The sequence below is a fragment of the Dendrobates tinctorius genome, unplaced genomic scaffold, assembly GCF_039654945.1.
Source record: "Dendrobates tinctorius isolate UK_male_01 unplaced genomic scaffold, ASM3965494v1 ptg000019l, whole genome shotgun sequence".
In the NCBI taxonomy this organism is placed as follows: Eukaryota; Metazoa; Chordata; class Amphibia; order Anura; family Dendrobatidae; genus Dendrobates; species Dendrobates tinctorius.
In genome coordinates this window covers 84,468,966-84,486,297 of record NW_027361687.1, presented here as the reverse complement: position 1 = coordinate 84,486,297, position 17,332 = coordinate 84,468,966, and the positions used below count along the sequence as shown (strand labels likewise).

The window sequence follows — 17,332 nt, the reverse complement described above, 5'->3', positions numbered from 1 at the left end:
GGTCCTGTGTATAATGTCACCGGTGATCACTGTGTTACCTGTACATTATATACAGAGCTCCTGTGTATAATGTCATTGATCACTATATTACCTGTACACAGACACTGCATACTAAGTACAGATCTTGTGTGTATAATGTCTCTTATGGTCATAGTATTATGTTTTTTTAATTAATGTCAGTATTGTAGTATTCAGTCTCCATGTAGTGGTAATATGTGGTCTGGGCGTGGTGCAGTGGTATTTGTCCCTTGTATATTCTATTATTTGGTCACTTTGTGGTGGTAATTTGCGGTCTGTTCATGGTGCGGTGGTATTTGTTCGTTGTATGTGATATTATTCGGTCACTATGGTAGTAATATGTGGTCTGGTCATGGTATGGCGGTATTTGTTCCTTGTATGTCTTATTATAGGTCACTATGTGGTGGTAATATGTGGTCTGGACATGGTGTAGCGGTATTTGTTCCTTGTATGTGGTGGTAAGTTGTGGTCTGGACATGGTGCGGTGGTATTTGTTCCTTGTATGTGATATTATTGGTCATTTTAAAAAATTGAAAAATAAATAAAAATATACCTAAATTGTATTGCATATTTTAACAAATATTTAATAGGTTACAGTAGAGTAGGGCCTGGCCAAAAGTGTCTACCCTGTTATGGTGGCAACTTAAAACAATCTTTTGGCCAAAGCAAAAGCTGCTGGCTATATGTGTGACCTGGTGATGGGAACTGTTAATGTGTGATAGGTGAGAAGTGGAGTTTATCCAAGAGAGAGCGGTGGGACTGTGGACAGTTCGAGTGGTGGAGGCGGGGCTGGATGGAGCCTGGGCGGAGTCTAAAAGGGGGCCCCGAAAATGTTGCCAGTATGGGGCCCCGAAATTCCTAGTGGCAGCCCTGAGCACATCCTAATGGGGATTGCACCAGACAATAAGATAAGCAAATATAAATAAAAAGTATTAATAAAATATAACAGCAATTCAGTAATACCTCCCTTGGAAACTCCCTGAATCCAAAGTCATTGACTCTCAAGTCACACACTTACCACAGTTCGCACTTACGCTCAGGTCACACTCAGCTCGTTCACACTTGCTTAGTAAAATGAAAAATTTGTACCTGAAGTAATTTTTTTGTGAAAAAAAGTTAAGTGTTCATTTTTTTTTTAAGCATTCCAAAAATTCCTGTGAAGCACCTGAAGGGTTAATAAACTTCTTGAATGTGGTTTTGAGCAGCTTGAGGGGTGCAGTTTTTATAATGGTGTCACTTTTTGGTATTTTCTATCATATAGACCCCTCAAAGTGACTTCAAATGTGATGTGGTCAGTAAAAATAAAATGGTGTTGCAAAAATGAGAAATCGCTGGTCAACTTTTAACCCTTATAACTTCCTAACAAAAAAAATTTTGGTTCCAAAATTGTGCTGTTTTAAAGTTAACATGTGGGAAATTATATTTATTAATTTTTTTGTGCCATATCTATGTGATTTAAGGGTATAAAAATTCAAAGTTGGAAAATTGTGAAATTTTCAAAATTTTCGCCAAATTTCCATTTTTTTCACAAATAAACGCAAGTTATATCAATGAAATTTTACCACTAACATGAAGTACAATATGTCACGAGAAAACATTGTCAGAATCATTGGGATCCATGGAAGCTTTCCAGAGTTATTACCTCATAAAGGGACAGTGGTCAGAATTGTAAAAATTGGCCCGGTCATGAACGTGCAAACCACCCTTGGGAGTAAAGGGGTTAATAGAGCAACAACATCAGTTGCAAAAAAGGACAGGAAAGTAATGTTGAAAGAAAAAACGGTAGCGACTAAGTTGGTTTCTAACCCTATTACATTTGTAATGCAATTTAGCCCTCAATTTGGTGATATAAAAATCTTATACTAAAATATATTCCCATATTGTATCAGGATGAGACAATAAAAAGAATATTTTGCAAGGTTCTTTGAGATTTGCTGCTAGAAAAGCCCCAGCTTTGGGCGACACCTTGTCACCAAGACTTTTTATTAATAAAAATGATACGATTAAATCTGGACATAATACATGTTTATGTTGCAACCATATGTCTAATACTTAAGACTTTTGTTCTAGTGTTACTAGAAAAAACTATAAGATGAATTATTTTATTAATTGCAACACTTCATTTGTAGTATATTTATTACTTTGTATGGTATGCGATATACAATACTTTGGATGCACCACTAATTCTTTGAAGATTAGAGTGAGACATTATCTTTCTGATGCAGTTAATAAAAAAATGTCTAAATGTTCAGCTGCCTCAAGGCATTTTTCAGCTAACCATAATCGTAATGTCTCTATGTGCAATGTTATAGAATCATAGAATCATAGAATCGTAGAGTTGGAAGGGACCTCCTGGGCCATCTGGTCCAACCCCCTGCTCAAAGCAGGATTCGCTAAATCATCCCAGTCAGATGTCTGTCCAGCCTCTGTTTGAAGACTTCCATTGAAGGAGAACTCACCACTTCTCGTGGCAGCCTGTTCCACTCATTGATCACTCTAACTGTCAAAAAGTTTTTTCTAATATCTAATCTGTGTCTCTTCCCATTCAGTTTCATCCCATTGCTTCTAGTCTTTCCTTGTGCAAATGAGAATAAAGTTGATCCTTCTACAATGTGACAGCCCTTTAGATATTTGTAGACAGCTATTAAGTCTCCTCTCAGTCTTCTCTTTTGCAAACTAAACATTCCCAAATCCTGCAACCTTTCCTCATAAGACAGGGTTTGCAGACCGGTCACCATTCTGGTCGCTCTTTTCTGAACTTGCTCCAGTTTGTTGATGTCTTTTTTAAAATGTGGTGCCCAAAACTGGACACAATATTCCAGATGAGGTCTGACCAAAGAGGAGTAGAGGGAAATAATGACTTCACGTGATCTAGACTGTATGCTTCTGTTAATACATCCTAGAATTGCATTTGCCTTTTTTGCTGCTGCATCACACTGTTGACTCATATTCAGTCTGTGATCTATTAGTATACCCAAGTCTTTTTCACATGTGCTGTCACTTAGCCCTATTCCTCCCATTCTATATATGCTTTTTTCATTTTTATTGCCCAGATGTAGTACTTTGCATTTCTCCCTGTTAAAAACCATTCTGTTAGTTGCTGCCCACTTCTCCAGTTTATTTAAATCTTTTTGAATCCTCTCTCTCTCTTCTCTAGTATTAGCTATCCCTCCTAGCTTTGTGTCATCAGCAAATTTAATCAGTTTACCCTCAATTCCTTCATCTAAATCGTTGATAAAGATGTTGAACAATACAGGGCCCAGGACAGAGCCCTGTGGTACCCCACTTGAGACATTCTTCCAACTGGATGTGCAGCCATTTACGACCACTCTTTGGGTCCGATCACTAAGCCAGTTATGAATCCACCTAACAGTTGCCTTGTCCATTCCATACTTAGTCATTTTTTCAATAAGGATTGTATGAGAGACTTTGTCAAATGCTTTGCTGAAGTCAAGATATACTATATCTACAGCATTTCCTTGATCCACCCAATCAGTGATACCGTCATAGAAGGAAATTAAGTTAGTCTGACATGACTTATTAGTTAGAAACCCATGCTGACTCTGTTTAATCACTTCATTCTTATCCAGGTATTGACATACATGTTGTTTAATAATTTGTTCAAAGATCTTTCCTGGTATAGAAGTCAGACTCACCGGCCTATAGTTGCCTGGGTCCACCTTCTTCCCCTTTTTGAAGATAGGAACAACATTTGCTCTTCTCCAGTCTTCTGGCACTTCTCCTGTTCTCCAAGAATTTTCAAAGATTATGGAGAGGGGTTCAAAAATTTCTTCTGCTATCTCCTTCAGTACTCTGGGGTGTAATTCATCTGGACCTGGAGACTTGAATTCATTTAGGTTAGCTAAGTGTTTCCTCACTATCTTTCTGTTTATAGATATCCTGGATTCTTCTATTCCCTTAATAGGACAGTGAATAACAGTTGATGTTGCATTTCCTTTCTGAGAGAAAACAGATGCAAAATAGGAATTTAAAAGTTCAGCCTTCTCAACATCCTGTCTTACCATTTCATCATTTTCATCCTGTAAAAATCCTATAGCATCTTTGACTTTTCTTTTACTTTTGACATATCCCCAAAATCCTTTATTATTGCTTTTGACATCTCTTGCAAGCCTCAGTTCATTTTCAGCTTTAGATAATCTGATTTGTGCCCTGCAGGTTCTGCAGACAGCATTATATTCTTCTTTAGATATGCCTCCCTCTTTCCATTTTATAAACATTTTTTTCTTCCTTTTTAGCATGTGCTTAAGTTCTGTGTTCACCCATCCTGGTTTCCTTAAATGCTTCCTATTCTTCCCTCTTTTCGGAATTGTTAACAACTGTGCTTTGAGAATTTCATTTTTCAAGATTTCCCATCCTTCCTGGACATTTTTGTCTTTAAGGATATCCAGCCATTGGATCCCTCCAATTCTCTTTCTGAATCCCTTAAAATCTGCCTTTCTGAAATCTAACCTTGACGTCTGAGTCTTCACAGGTCTTCCGCCTCTAGTTATCCAAAATTCTAAAATAGCATGGTCGCTACCTCCTAGGGTCCCAGCCACTTTTACCTCCTCAACCATTTCCTCCCTGTTTATAAGGATTAGATCCAAGGTAGCAGTTCCCCTTGTTTTCTCCCTTACCTTTTGGAAGATAAAGTTGTCAGCAAGAGAGGATAAGAATTTCCTTGACCTGTTAGTTTTGCCTGAGAGAGATTCCCAACAAATGTCTGGATAGTTGAAATCTCCCATGACAACTATGTCATATTTTTTGGAGAACTTGGCCATTTGATGCATAAAGAGTTCATCCATAGCTTCAGCTTGCACAGGCGGCCTGTAGTAAATGCCTACAATGGTGTCCTTTCCATTGTTCTGTCCTTGTATTCTTACCCAAACAGTTTCCACAGAACTCCCAGTCTCTGAAGCTTCAATCTCTGTGCAGATATACGCGTTTCTAACATACAATGCGACACCCCCTCCTCGTTTATCAAGTCTGTTTCTTGCAAATAAGTTGTATCCTTCTAGTCTTGTATTCCAATCATGTGTATTGTCCCACCAAGTTTCAGTGATTCCAATGACATCATATTTCTTTTCCTGTGTTAGTAGTTCCAATTCTCCTTGTTTGTTGCCCATGCTTTGTGCATTAGTATAGAAACATTTTAGTTTGTGATTGGTTTCTCTTTCTCCAATATTTTTATTAATTAGATTCTTTCGTCTTTGTTCTTCCTTTCCACTTCTAATAGCAGAGTTCTCAATAGCATTTGTCAGGTGTATGGCTTTTTCTGGTCTTTTGCTTCCCTTCCCATGTTGTTCTAGTTTAAAGCTCTCCTTACAAGTGTAGCAAGGCGACTTCCAAATACATGCTTACCAGTCTTCGTAAGGTGCACCCCATCTCTAGCAAGTAGTCCATCGTATAAGTAGTTCACTCCATGATCCAGAAATCCAAATCGTTGCTGACGGCACCATCGACGTAGCCAGTTGTTCACCTGCAGAATCTTATTCCACCTCCTTGTTCCATGGCCATCCACTGGGAGGATGGAAGAGAAGACCACCTGCGCTCCCAGTTCTTTCACTTTCTTGCCTAAGTCTTCAAAGTCTCTGCAGATGGTTTCCAGGTCGTTTCTTGCAGTGTCATTTGTCCCCACATGTAGTAGCAGGAATGGGTAGTCATCTGTAGGTCTGAAGAGTCCTGATATCCTGTCAGACACATCTTTAATTTTTGCACCTGGAAGACAACACATTTCTCTTGAAGTTATATCCGGTCTGCAGATAGCGGCCTCAGTTCCTCTCAACAGGGAATCCCCCATGACCACCACTCTCCGTTTCTTCTTCACAACATTTTTCTTTCTCCATCCAGGAGGACTCTGAAGGCGTACAAGGTTGCTGCTTGTTGGCAAAGTCTTATCCTGATGTATTTCTTCATTGTTTTCCTGCGTGAGAGCCTGGTACTGGTTTCTGAGCAGTATGGGTGCTGACTGCCTCCTGATCCTCCTGCTTCTCTGGGTCACATGTCTCCATTCCTCTGTTTCTTCAGGTGCACTTCGAATTTCTTCTCTTTCTGTAACATGAAGAGATAATTCTGCTCTGTCCAAGAACTCTTCACCTTCCTTAATGATCTTCAACGTAGCTAACCTCTCTTCGAGATTTTGCAACTTTTCCTCCAACAGGGACACAAGCTTGCATTTGTGGCATGTGAAGTTTGGCTTTTCCACTGGTAAGTCTGTGAACATGTAGCAAGAAATGCAGCTCACCAAATGGCTCCTGGCCTCTTCCATCTTGAGATTTCTTAAAAACGATGAAAGATGAGCCCAAATTCGCGCGCCGATAGGCGCGCGGTTTTTCCGATTTCCTCTTTTCAGCTGCAACGGCCAAAACCCAGTGATCGTTGAGCTCGCGGAGACTCTTCACTTATCCCAGAAGGCACTGGGAATATGCAAATGATCTCCTCAAGACTCTTCCCCTGGTTTTCCGATTTCCTCTTTTCAGCTGCAACGGCCAAAACCCAGTGATCGTTGAGCTCGCGGAGACTCTTCACTTATCCCAGAAGGCACTGGGAATATGCAAATGATCTCCTCAAGACTCTTCCCCTGGTTTTCCGATTTCCTCTTTTCAGCTGCAACGGCCAAAACCCAGTGATCGTTGAGCTCGCGGAGACTCTTCACTTATCCCAGAAGGCACTGGGAATATGCAAATGATCTCCTCAAGACTCTTCCCCTGGTTTTCCGATTTCCTCTTTTCAGCTGCAACGGCCAAAACCCAGTGATCGTTGAGCTCGCGGAGACTCTTCACTTATCCCAGAAGGCACTGGGAATATGCAAATGATCTCCTCAAGACTCTTCCCCTGGTTTTCCGATTTCCTCTTTTCAGCTGCAACGGCCAAAACCCAGTGATCGTTGAGCTCGCGGAGACTCTTCACTTATCCCAGAAGGCACTGGGAATATGCAAATGATCTCCTCAAGACTCTTCCCCTGGTTTTCCGATTTCCTCTTTTCAGCTGCAACGGCCAAAACCCAGTGATCGTTGAGCTCGCGGAGACTCTTCACTTAACCCAGAAGGCACTGGGAATATGCAAATGATCTCCTCAAGACTCTTCCCCTGGTTTTCCGATTTCCTCTTTTCAGCTGCAACGGCCAAAACCCAGTGATCGTTGAGCTCGCGGAGACTCTTCACTTATCCCAGAAGGCACTGGGAATATGCAAATGATCTCCTCAAGACTCTTCCCCTGGTTTTCCGATTTCCTCTTTTCAGCTGCAACGGCCAAAACCCAGTGATCGTTGAGCTCGCGGAGACTCTTCACTTATCCCAGAAGGCACTGGGAATATGCAAATGATCTCCTCAAGACTCTTCCCCTGGTTTTCCGATTTCCTCTTTTCAGCTGCAACGGCCAAAACCCAGTGATCGTTGAGCTCGCGGAGACTCTTCACTTATCCCAGAAGGCACTGGGAATATGCAAATGATCTCCTCAAGACTCTTCCCCTGGTTTTCCGATTTCCTCTTTTCAGCTGCAACGGCCAAAACCCAGTGATCGTTGAGCTCGCGGAGACTCTTCACTTATCCCAGAAGGCACTGGGAATATGCAAATGATCTCCTCAAGACTCTTCCCCTGGTTTGGAAAAATGTTTCAAAATGGGAAGCATGCGCTTAAAAAACGCAAACGCATGTAAAAACGCATACTAACGCATAAAAGCGCCGCGTTTTTTATAGGGATAGAAAAGGTTGCAAAAGCATTAAGGGGAGGTGATCGAACGTAGGAAACTACTAAATAGAGAGTCTTGGTGGATATACACCCTGAAGATTAGAACCCCTATGGGTATGAACATCAAACAGGATTTGACCTATCATTATGTTTGATTATTATGCTGCTTTTTTGGTTCTCTGCAAGATTTAATAAGTTTTTAATTTGTAATATATTTTTTTGTTGTTTTTTACACTTGGTGTTTCAGGGATTCTATTCATAGTCTATGTTTAAGTCTGTTACTATGTCTATTCATTATTGTGGAACAGGTGTTTTTAATGATTGTTAGGTAAAGTTCACATTTGTGGTTGAGTCCGCTGCATATTGTCCGCATTCATGAACGCATACAAAAATGCATGCAAACTCATAATAACACAGCATTTTTTTCCGCATCGTCTTAAGCAAGACGTCAAAAAAACGCGGCGCTTTTATGCGTTAGTATGCGTTTTTACATGCGTTTGCGTTTTTTAAGCGCATGCTTCCCATTTTGAAACATTTTTCCAGGACATATTCTGGGAAGCCAGCCACGCCCAATGGGCATAGCTCATGGCATTTCGTTATATAAACCCTTGTGGAGATGACAAAAGCAGAATGAGAAGAAGACGACGTCAGCGCTTTTGGCAACACCCCATTCTTGAAGTCCGGGAGAGCCTTGGAGCCTGCCACTCCTTATTCACTGAGCTCCCTGAAAACCCGGACAAATATTTTGACCACACGAGGATGTCTCAACAGAGCTTCCAGGAATTGTAGAGGGAGCCATCAGCAGACAGGACACCCAGCTCCGTAGAGCTATTCCAGCTGAGGAACGTCTGCTGGTGACATATATGTCATATTGTATGCAATGTCCCTTTTTTTTCCAAAAACCCTTGTAGTTATTATTATTATTGATTAAAAATTTTTCTTTCTCTGTTTGGCAGATTCCTGGCTACCGGAGAGAGCCCATCATCGCTCCATTTCCAGTTCCGGATAGGCCTTTCCACCCTTTCTGGGATTGTTGCTGACACTTGCCGGGCTTTGTGGGACGTGCTTTGTCAGGAATTTATCCCCCATTGCCAACACAGACATCTGGCTGGAAAATGCAGAAAAATTCTGGGAAGTTTGTAATTTCCCCAACTGTGTGGGAGCAGTGGATGGGAAACATATCAAGATAACCAAACCGGCTCGAAGTGGATCCGACTACTTTAACTATAAAAAATACTTCTCCATAGTGCTGATGGCTATTGCAGCTGCAGACTGTAGTTTCATTGCCATCGACATTGGTTCTTTTGGCCGTGGAAATGACTCCCAAACCTTTAAAAACTTGGACATGGGCCAATGGTTGTATACCAATACTTTAAATTTCCCCCTCCCACGACCTCTTCACAACACTGACAGCCCGCCAATGCCATTTGTTGTGGTTGGTGATGAGGCTTTTCAGATGTGTGGAAACCTACTCAAGCCATACTCCAGTCGGAACTTGAACCACAAAAAAAGGATTTTTAATTACCGACTGACCAGGGCCTGCAGAACTGTTGAGTGTGCTTTTGGTATTCTTGTGCCAAAATAGTGCATTCTAGGGACAGCAATTAATCTGAAAATTAAAACAGTGGATGATGTCATCAAGGCTTGTCTGGTTCTCCACAATTACATAATGGCTAAAGAGTGACCATCATTTGAACTAGACAAACCAGTTGCTAACCCATTTCCAGATTACCAGCATCACAACAAGGGAAGTTGCCGAAATGAGGGATACATTCGTGAACTACTTTGTTTCTGATGTTGGACGTGTGGCATGGCAAGATGCAATGGTTTAATGTATAAATTGTATGTAATGTTATGGTTTTTTCAAAGTTTACCTGTCTTTTAAAGTTTTGATGTTACATAAAAAAAAATTTTAAAACACCTGTTTGCTTTGTTTTTCTTCCCATGCTTTAAACTTAACTTGCTATCTGTGTCAGCTTTGTTCTCATCATCCCCATCATCTCTTCAGTCTGCTTTATATTTCCATATATAATAGCACACTGAATAGATGATTGAGGAAATGTACCAATTTTACTCACCAGCCCATGTGTAGAACTACTGCAATTAGGATGCCAAAAAATACAGCATCCTGACTGCAATAGCATTTAAACCTGGGCAGGTGAGTATTGCAAACCCCTGACCATTTCTGTTGTTTACCTTTTTTTTTATTGGTGTGAATATTATAAGCTCTCTGTTTTTTTACACGTCATAGCTTTTACATGACAGAAAAATAAAAAAAATAAAAAAATTGTGTTTCATTGAACTATATGAGGTGGAAATAAAACACAGTGTGTATATGGCGATTTGCGTGTTGATGGCGCATGGTGTATGTTGTCAGCGAGAAAGAGACAAAAAACAAATAGAGGTGGGTCGCCCTCCCAGGGCTGAGGGGTAGTACTCGGTACCGGGCCGGTGTCAGGGGGACGTGCTGCGGTGACCCGGTTCGTGGCCCTGGGTGCCCAATAAAGTGGGGGGTTTATGTTACAGTTTATATGGATAGTTCGTGATGCCACCTGTGGTGTTTGGCAAGTAAGATGTTAAGCCAACGCTGCATGCAGATCCGCTGGGACTGATGGTGTGTGCAGCATAGGTGGTAAAGCTCCCCACAGGTGGAACTGGAGTCCCAGGGCAGTGTAGGCGCTGGTGCCCAGATGTAGCAGGGCTGAGTGTGTCGGCGCAGAATGAATGGAGGACACCAGAGGCTGTAGTTCCAAGGCTTTACTCTCAGTCCGTAGTGCACCCCTGCACCTGCCTCTGTGCTGTGTCCTCCGGGTTAGAGACTCGGCCAACCTCCAGGCAAGATAGGATCCTTTCCGCCAACACTCCGCCAGCATGTACCTTTCTGAACGACTCCTCCAATGCGCCTTTGAGTGCGAAGCACTCCAGTACTTAGTTACCCTGGAATGCCTCTCTCTAGATGTTCCTAGTCTCTACTCTGCTGCAGAACCATAAGTGTCCATACAACCTCGGGGACCGGGCACCGGCCTTGCGCTGAGAACCTATAGGCAGGTTACTCTCTCAACCCATGTCTCCTCTCTGTTCTCTCTCCTTCGTTCCGTGCTTATCCTTCTTTCTTATGGAAGCTGCAGTTTCAGGTCTATGTCTCTTATCCTTCCTTTCCTTCCTCCATTCCTTTTTCCAGGGATCCTCACTCTTCACCGAGTGACTGTCCTTTCCTACTCCGCCTGCCCTCTTAACAGACTGACCTCAGACTGATCTCTCAATCCTACACTTTCCCCTTCTTTTATACTATCTCCACCCACCTCCCAGCACATCTCGTGTTACGAAGCAGTGTTCCACGAAAGGTGCTCTGCTACACCCTGAGCCTGAAGCTGCAATGTGGTCCTGCTGAACTATCCTGTGTGTGGGATGCGGGTGTTGGAGTGTGGCAAAGAGTTCCCACCTTACCTGGATGGTGGGGCGCTACACCTTAGGAAAAGGTGCAGTACCTCTGTGGCGACCGAGCCTTAGGGGCACCACAGAGGTATGGGGAAAAGAAAAAAGGTTTATTTACAAAAAATAAAATATATTTTTTTACACAGTGAGGGGGAAATGTAATGGACCACGGGGGTGTGCAGAAAGGAGGATTGGCTGGGGGTGGACGCTGCACGGGTGCCAGGGGAAGGAGCTACAAGATGTATGGGGTCTGGGTGATCAAGAATGGAGGTGGACACATTAGGAGTGGAAACATGGGATGGAAGAGACACATTCGAAGGGGGGGACAAATTGGACATAACAGACACATTGGGAGGTGAGGGTGGTGGAGGGAGCACCACTGTCCTTTTCTGCCTTGGTTCCTTTCTCTTTTTCTTCTGTCTCACATGTGTTGGGTGACTGCTTGTCCTTCTCCTTTGACTCGTGTGGCGAGAAGGCATGGTGGTGGTGGAGGAAGCAGGACCCGGTATTTGGGAGCTGGTGGTCAGGATAGCTGGTGCTGGAACCTGAGTGCTTGTGGTGGTGGACGGTTGGGCAGGATCAGGACTCCGGGTGATGGTGGCAGTGGGAATCCGCGCAGGAGCAGGAGTAGGCGTGGTGGTGGAGTGACTCTCCACTGCCCTCGGCATGGTGGAGGTGCTGTAGTGGATGGCGGCAGGACTGAGCATGGTGGTGGCCATACAGGGGTATGCAGCAGAACTCGGTAGAGCTGTGAACCGGGTAACTGGTGGCACAGTGGGAAAAAACGGTGCCAGCGGGTACATCAGAGTCTGCTGCATAGCCTGAACATATGCAGCATTGCAGGCCTGCATCACATTCAGCTGAAGTTCAGGAGTAAGGTTTTCCACCATGCCCTGTTCATTCCCCATAAAAAAATGATGTGATGGCCTCTGTATATCGGTTTCCAGACGGTCAAGACGCTGTTGGACAGACTGGAAGAGTGTGTCAACATGGCTCCTAACACTTTCCAGTCTATCTACCATCGACTTCATGCCATCCTGGAAAACCGAGCTCAAATGTAGAAACTTGGGCATGACGGTCCTGTCCGAGACCTTCTGCTGCTGTTGAGAAGACCCAACATTAAAATAAGAGGTGGAGGAGGCCTGGGACAGGGGAAGACCTGATGGACCAGCTGCCTGTTCTTCAGCTTGTGATGCAGGCCTACTTGTTGTATTGCTGGTGGATGGCTGGGACTGCTCTGAGGCTGTTCATTGAAGGACCGTCCCGAAGACAAAGCAGGCTCTAGGGTGCTGCTCCAGGTGCTGTGAAAAGAAAAAACAAACATTAGTACCACAAAACAATACATTTTACAAGCTCCAGCTCCTGTGGAATAGAAAAAATCATATTAGGTAACACAACACAATTGAATCCAATACAAAAATGTTCTCTGAGCAAGAATGGACCTTAGGAAAGCCAGCATATGGTGATACTTGTACTTTCTGAGCCTTGATGCACCATCACCACTGCCACTGCGAGCCTGGTTCTCGTGTCCTTATTGAAGTGATCCTTCATTAAACGCCAACGTGTTTTGACTTGGTCACTGTGAAGGGGGATAAAAAAATAATGGGATAAACAATGCACTTTATGCCTTGAGCACACAACCGTGTGTGATGCAAGAAACTTGCAGGAGTTTATCGCATTACACATGGTTGTGTGCTCACGGCCTTTACAGGTTACTGCCACATCAGACCACATTGCAATACTTCCGAAAGTCCTTTTGGGCTCTTGGCGTAGAGTTGTCCCAGTCATCCATCAGCTCTTTGGTCACCTCATTCCACTCCTGCCGATGCACCACCATGTCCGAGTGGTCACGATGACGGGTGTCCCACAGGGCGACTCTCTCCTCAACGAGGGAGATGAGGAGGTCATGATTTATGTAGTCCTCCTCCCATTGTAGAACCTAGAAATGTAAAAAACATTACTGTTGTCAAGATAAAGCAAGGAAAATCACCAAAAAAATGTAAAAAAAATAGCAACACTCCAAGAAAAGAAAACACCAAAAAGCCACGGCAGAAAAATTATCAACACTACCAGAAAAAAAAAAACAACGAAAAAATACCAAAAATCCAAGAAAAAAAAAACACAAAAAAACCACGGCAGAAAATGTTGCAACACTCCCAGAAAACCAAAAAAAAACAAACAAATACCAAAAATCAAAGAAAAAAAACACAAAAAAACCACGGCAGAAAAATTAGCCAGACTCCCATTAAAAAAAAAAAAAAAAACAGCAAAAATTCAAGAAAAAAAACACAAAAAACAACCACAGCAGAAAAAGTTGCAAGTGTTCTGTCAAAGAAAAAAGATGATTTTGGCACATATGTTCAGTGATATTTACCAACCATAGTTGCAAAGGTACTTGCTTTAGAATCCTGTCCTGTGTGCTCAGAGCTTGAAGAGGGCATGTTGAAGAATGCTGCAAGAAAGAGACAGAACATTACAGACTGCAGAGAGTAAAGGGACTTTTACACATAGCAATATTGCTAGCGATATCGCTAAAGCGTCACCGATTTTGTGACGCAGCAGCGATATCGCTACATGTGACACTCACCTCCGACCGGCCTCCCGCTGGCTATCGCTGATCGCGCGAGATTGTCCTGGTCCATTCCTCATTGTCAGCTTCCTGTTGGTGCCGATGAGCAAGCTATGGACGTGGGCGGAAGACGGTCATCATCGCTGCGTCTGACAGGTGAGTAACGACCGCCGAGCATCGCTGCGTTGCTGGTGAAATCTGCCTGTTTGGCAGCTCACTAGCGACCATTTAGCGATGCACCAGCGATCCTGACAGGGTCATATCGTGGTCCGGATCGCTGGTGCATCGCTAAATGTAATGGGGCCTTAAAACTCCAAAAGACACACAGACATTAGGTTGTCTACTCACATTTGGCTTCAATTCAGTGTCTTCACAGATGTCTTCTCTTGTCTTGCAGTCTACAGTGTTATGAATGAGTCACCGGAGGAGAAAACAAAAATACAAGCTAAGTCCAGAAAACCAGAGAGGTTGGCAGCTATCGGATTGCAGACCCCTGATCCTATACACCACAACTAACAGTAGCCGTGGGGGGTTCCTACGGTGCCCTAAACCCCTCAACACAGCCGGAGAACTACATAAGCCTAAAGAAGGAAAAGGGAAATCTAAACTGCCCCAGAGCAGACCCCAAAGCAATAGACAGCCCCCAACATGTATTGTCGGTGAAAAACAGATGAAAACACAAACACAGACAGAAAGACAGGCTGAGCAAATGATGGGGCCCAACTAACTAGATAGGACAGGACAGAAAAGATGCTGGCTGCAATCCGCAAAAAACCCTACCAAAAATGTCCCAACCGTCTGATAGGGAAAAAGGCCCTGAAGTCGCTAGACTTCAAAATCACTATATCAGCACTCAGGTATATTCTGAAAACAGAGCAAAGAGATCAACTGATCAGAGACAAAAATGGAATTCAGCCAGTCCGAACCAGGACTGGCTGAATACAAACACTAAGGAAACCAGACAAAATCTCATGGAATAATAGCAGGGCAAAACTTAGCTTTTAGTAGACAGGAATTAAGCTGGATTCAAGAGCTCAGAGCAGAAAGGATCACCAGCAGCCTTGCAGGGCGTCGGCTGCCTTACATCCACTCAGGAACTCCAGATGTCCAATCACACTCCGCCAGTTCAGATGACAGGTTCTTCCCATCCCAATCAATTTCACTACCTCTCTTCACCAGCAGAGGGAGTTCATCAGACATCAAAGGTGAAGGGGAGAATGAACTCACAACAGTACCTCCCCCTTGAGGAGGGGTCACCGAACCCTCATCCACGCCACCAGGGCAATCAGGATGGGCCCGATGAAAAGCACAAACCAATCTTTCAGCATGAATATCGGATGCAGGGACCCAAGAATTATCCTCCTGGCCATAACCCTTCCATTTAACCAAATACTGGAGTCTCCATCTAGCCAGATGAGAATCCAGTATCTTCTCAACCTCATATTCCACACTACCTTCAACCAATACAGGGTCAGGAGGTGCCACCACAGGAACTACTGGCTCAACAAACCTCTTTAACAGAGACTTATGAAACACGTTATGGATCTTGAATGTAACAGGAAGAGCCAATCGAAAAGAGACCGGATTAAGAATCTCCAAAATCTTGTAAGGTCCAATAAATCTAGGTTTAAACTTTGGAGAAGCCACCTTCATAGAGATATTCTTTGATGACAACCAAACCATATCACCCACCTTAAACTGGGGACCAATGGTCCTATGCCGGTTGTAAAACCGCTGGGCCTTTTCCTGGGAGAGAGACAACTTATCCACCACTTGGTCCCAAATCTGGTGCATTCTCTCCACCACAGTGTCAACACGTGGGCAGGCTGAAGACTCCACCTGCCCTGAAGAGAATCGAGGATGAAACCCAAAGTTACAAAAAAAAGGTGACATCAAAGTGGCAGAACTAGCTCTATTATTTAAAGCAAATTCGGCCAAGGGCAAAAAATGAAACCCAATCATCCTGATCAGCAGAAATAAAACATCTCAAATACGACTCCAAAGTCTGGTTTGTTCTCTCCGTCTGCCCATTGGTCTGAGGGCGAAACGCAGAGGAGAAGGACAACTAAATTCCCAGCTTGGATCAGAAAGTCCTCCAAAATCTAGAAACAAACTGAACTCCTCTGTCAGATACAATGTTCTCAGGAATCCCCGTGCAAGCGAACAACCTGTTGCAAAAACAAGGGCACCAACTCTGAGGAAGATGGCAACTTAGGGAGTGGTACAAGATGGACCATCTTAGAGAATCTATTACAAATCACCCAAATAACAGTCATTCTCTGAGAGACAGGCATATCAGAGATAAAATCCATTGAAATATGGGTCCATGGCCTCCTGGGCACCGGCAAAGGCATCAACAACCCACTAGAGCGAGAACAAGGTTTAGACCGGGAGCAAGTCCCACTGGATTGCAAAAATTCCTGACATTACGAGACAAGGCGGGCTACCAAAAAGACCGACTCACCAAATCTCTAGTACCAAAAATACCTGGATGACCAGCCAATGAACCTCAGACATCACTCTCTTCCTCCACTGGTCAGGAACATACAATTTTCCAATGGGACAACGCTCAGGTTTGTCCTCCTGAAACTCTTCCAGAACACGTCTCAAATCGGGCGAGATGGCAGAGAGAACTACCCCCTCACCTAAGATGGTAGCAGGCTTGGTCACAATAGGAGAATCAGCAAAGAAACTCCTAGAGAGGGCGTCTGCCTTGACATTCTTAATGCCCGGAAGAAAAGAGACCACAAAATCAAAACGTGTGAAAAACAAGGCCCACCTAGCCTGTCTAGGATTCAAGCGTTTGGCCAACTCCAGGTAAATCAAATTCTTGTGGTCAGTAAGGACCATGACTTGATGTTTAGCTCTCTCCAACCAATGTCTCAACTCCTCAAATGCCAATTTCATGGCTAATAGTTCCCGATTCCCCACATCATAGTTACGTTCGGATGGGGAGAGCTTTCGGGAAAAGAAAGCACAGGGATTAATTTTAGATGTTACAGGATCTTTTTGGGACAAAACAGCTCCTGCACCAATTTCAGAAGCGTCCACCTCTACCTGAAACGGGAGTGAGACATCAGGTTGCCGCAAAACCGGAGCAGAAGTGAACCTTCGCTTCAGCTCCTGAAAAGAAGAAACAGCCTCCGGAGACCAATTCAGCACATCAGCCCCCTTCTTAGTCAAATCAGTCAATGGTTTGGCAATACCAGAAAAATTAGCTATAAATTTACGATAAAAATTAGCAAAACCCAAAAACTTCTGGAGGGCCTTCAAAGAAGTGGGCTGAACCCAATCATAAATGGCCTGTACCTTGGCCGGGTCCATTTCAATAGTTGACAGAGACAAAATAAATCCCAAAAATGAAATCCTCTGTACACCAAAAAGGCATTTCGATCCCTTGACATACAGGGAATTCTCCCTCAAAATCCGGAACACAGTCCGAACATGTTCCACATGAGAGTCCCAATCCTTGGAAAAGATCAAAATATCATCCAGATAGATGATCAAAAATGTATCCACAAAGTCTCGGAAAATATCATTAATGAAGCACTGGAAGACAGAAGGGGCATTAGTGAGCCCAAAAGGCATCACCAGGTACTCAAAATGTCCCTCCAGAGTATT

The 17,332-nt window shown here is 43.5% G+C and overlaps 1 protein-coding gene across 1 annotated transcript in view; it reads right to left on the bottom strand.

The window, feature by feature from the left end:
• Positions 1-17,332, bottom strand: part of LOC141082670 (vomeronasal type-2 receptor 26-like) — a 197,404-nt gene that overhangs the window by 143,488 nt on the left and 36,584 nt on the right. Inside the window, exons 2-7 of the mRNA XM_073566619.1 lie at positions 13,521-13,594; positions 12,885-13,081; positions 12,618-12,721; positions 12,486-12,504; positions 12,347-12,443; positions 12,162-12,242 (exon numbers count right to left, since the gene is read on the bottom strand). Coding sequence (XP_073422720.1) covers positions 12,162-12,242; positions 12,347-12,443; positions 12,486-12,504; positions 12,618-12,721; positions 12,885-13,081; positions 13,521-13,594 — 572 coding nt within the window. The remainder of the gene's footprint in view (positions 1-12,161; positions 12,243-12,346; positions 12,444-12,485; positions 12,505-12,617; positions 12,722-12,884; positions 13,082-13,520; positions 13,595-17,332) is intronic.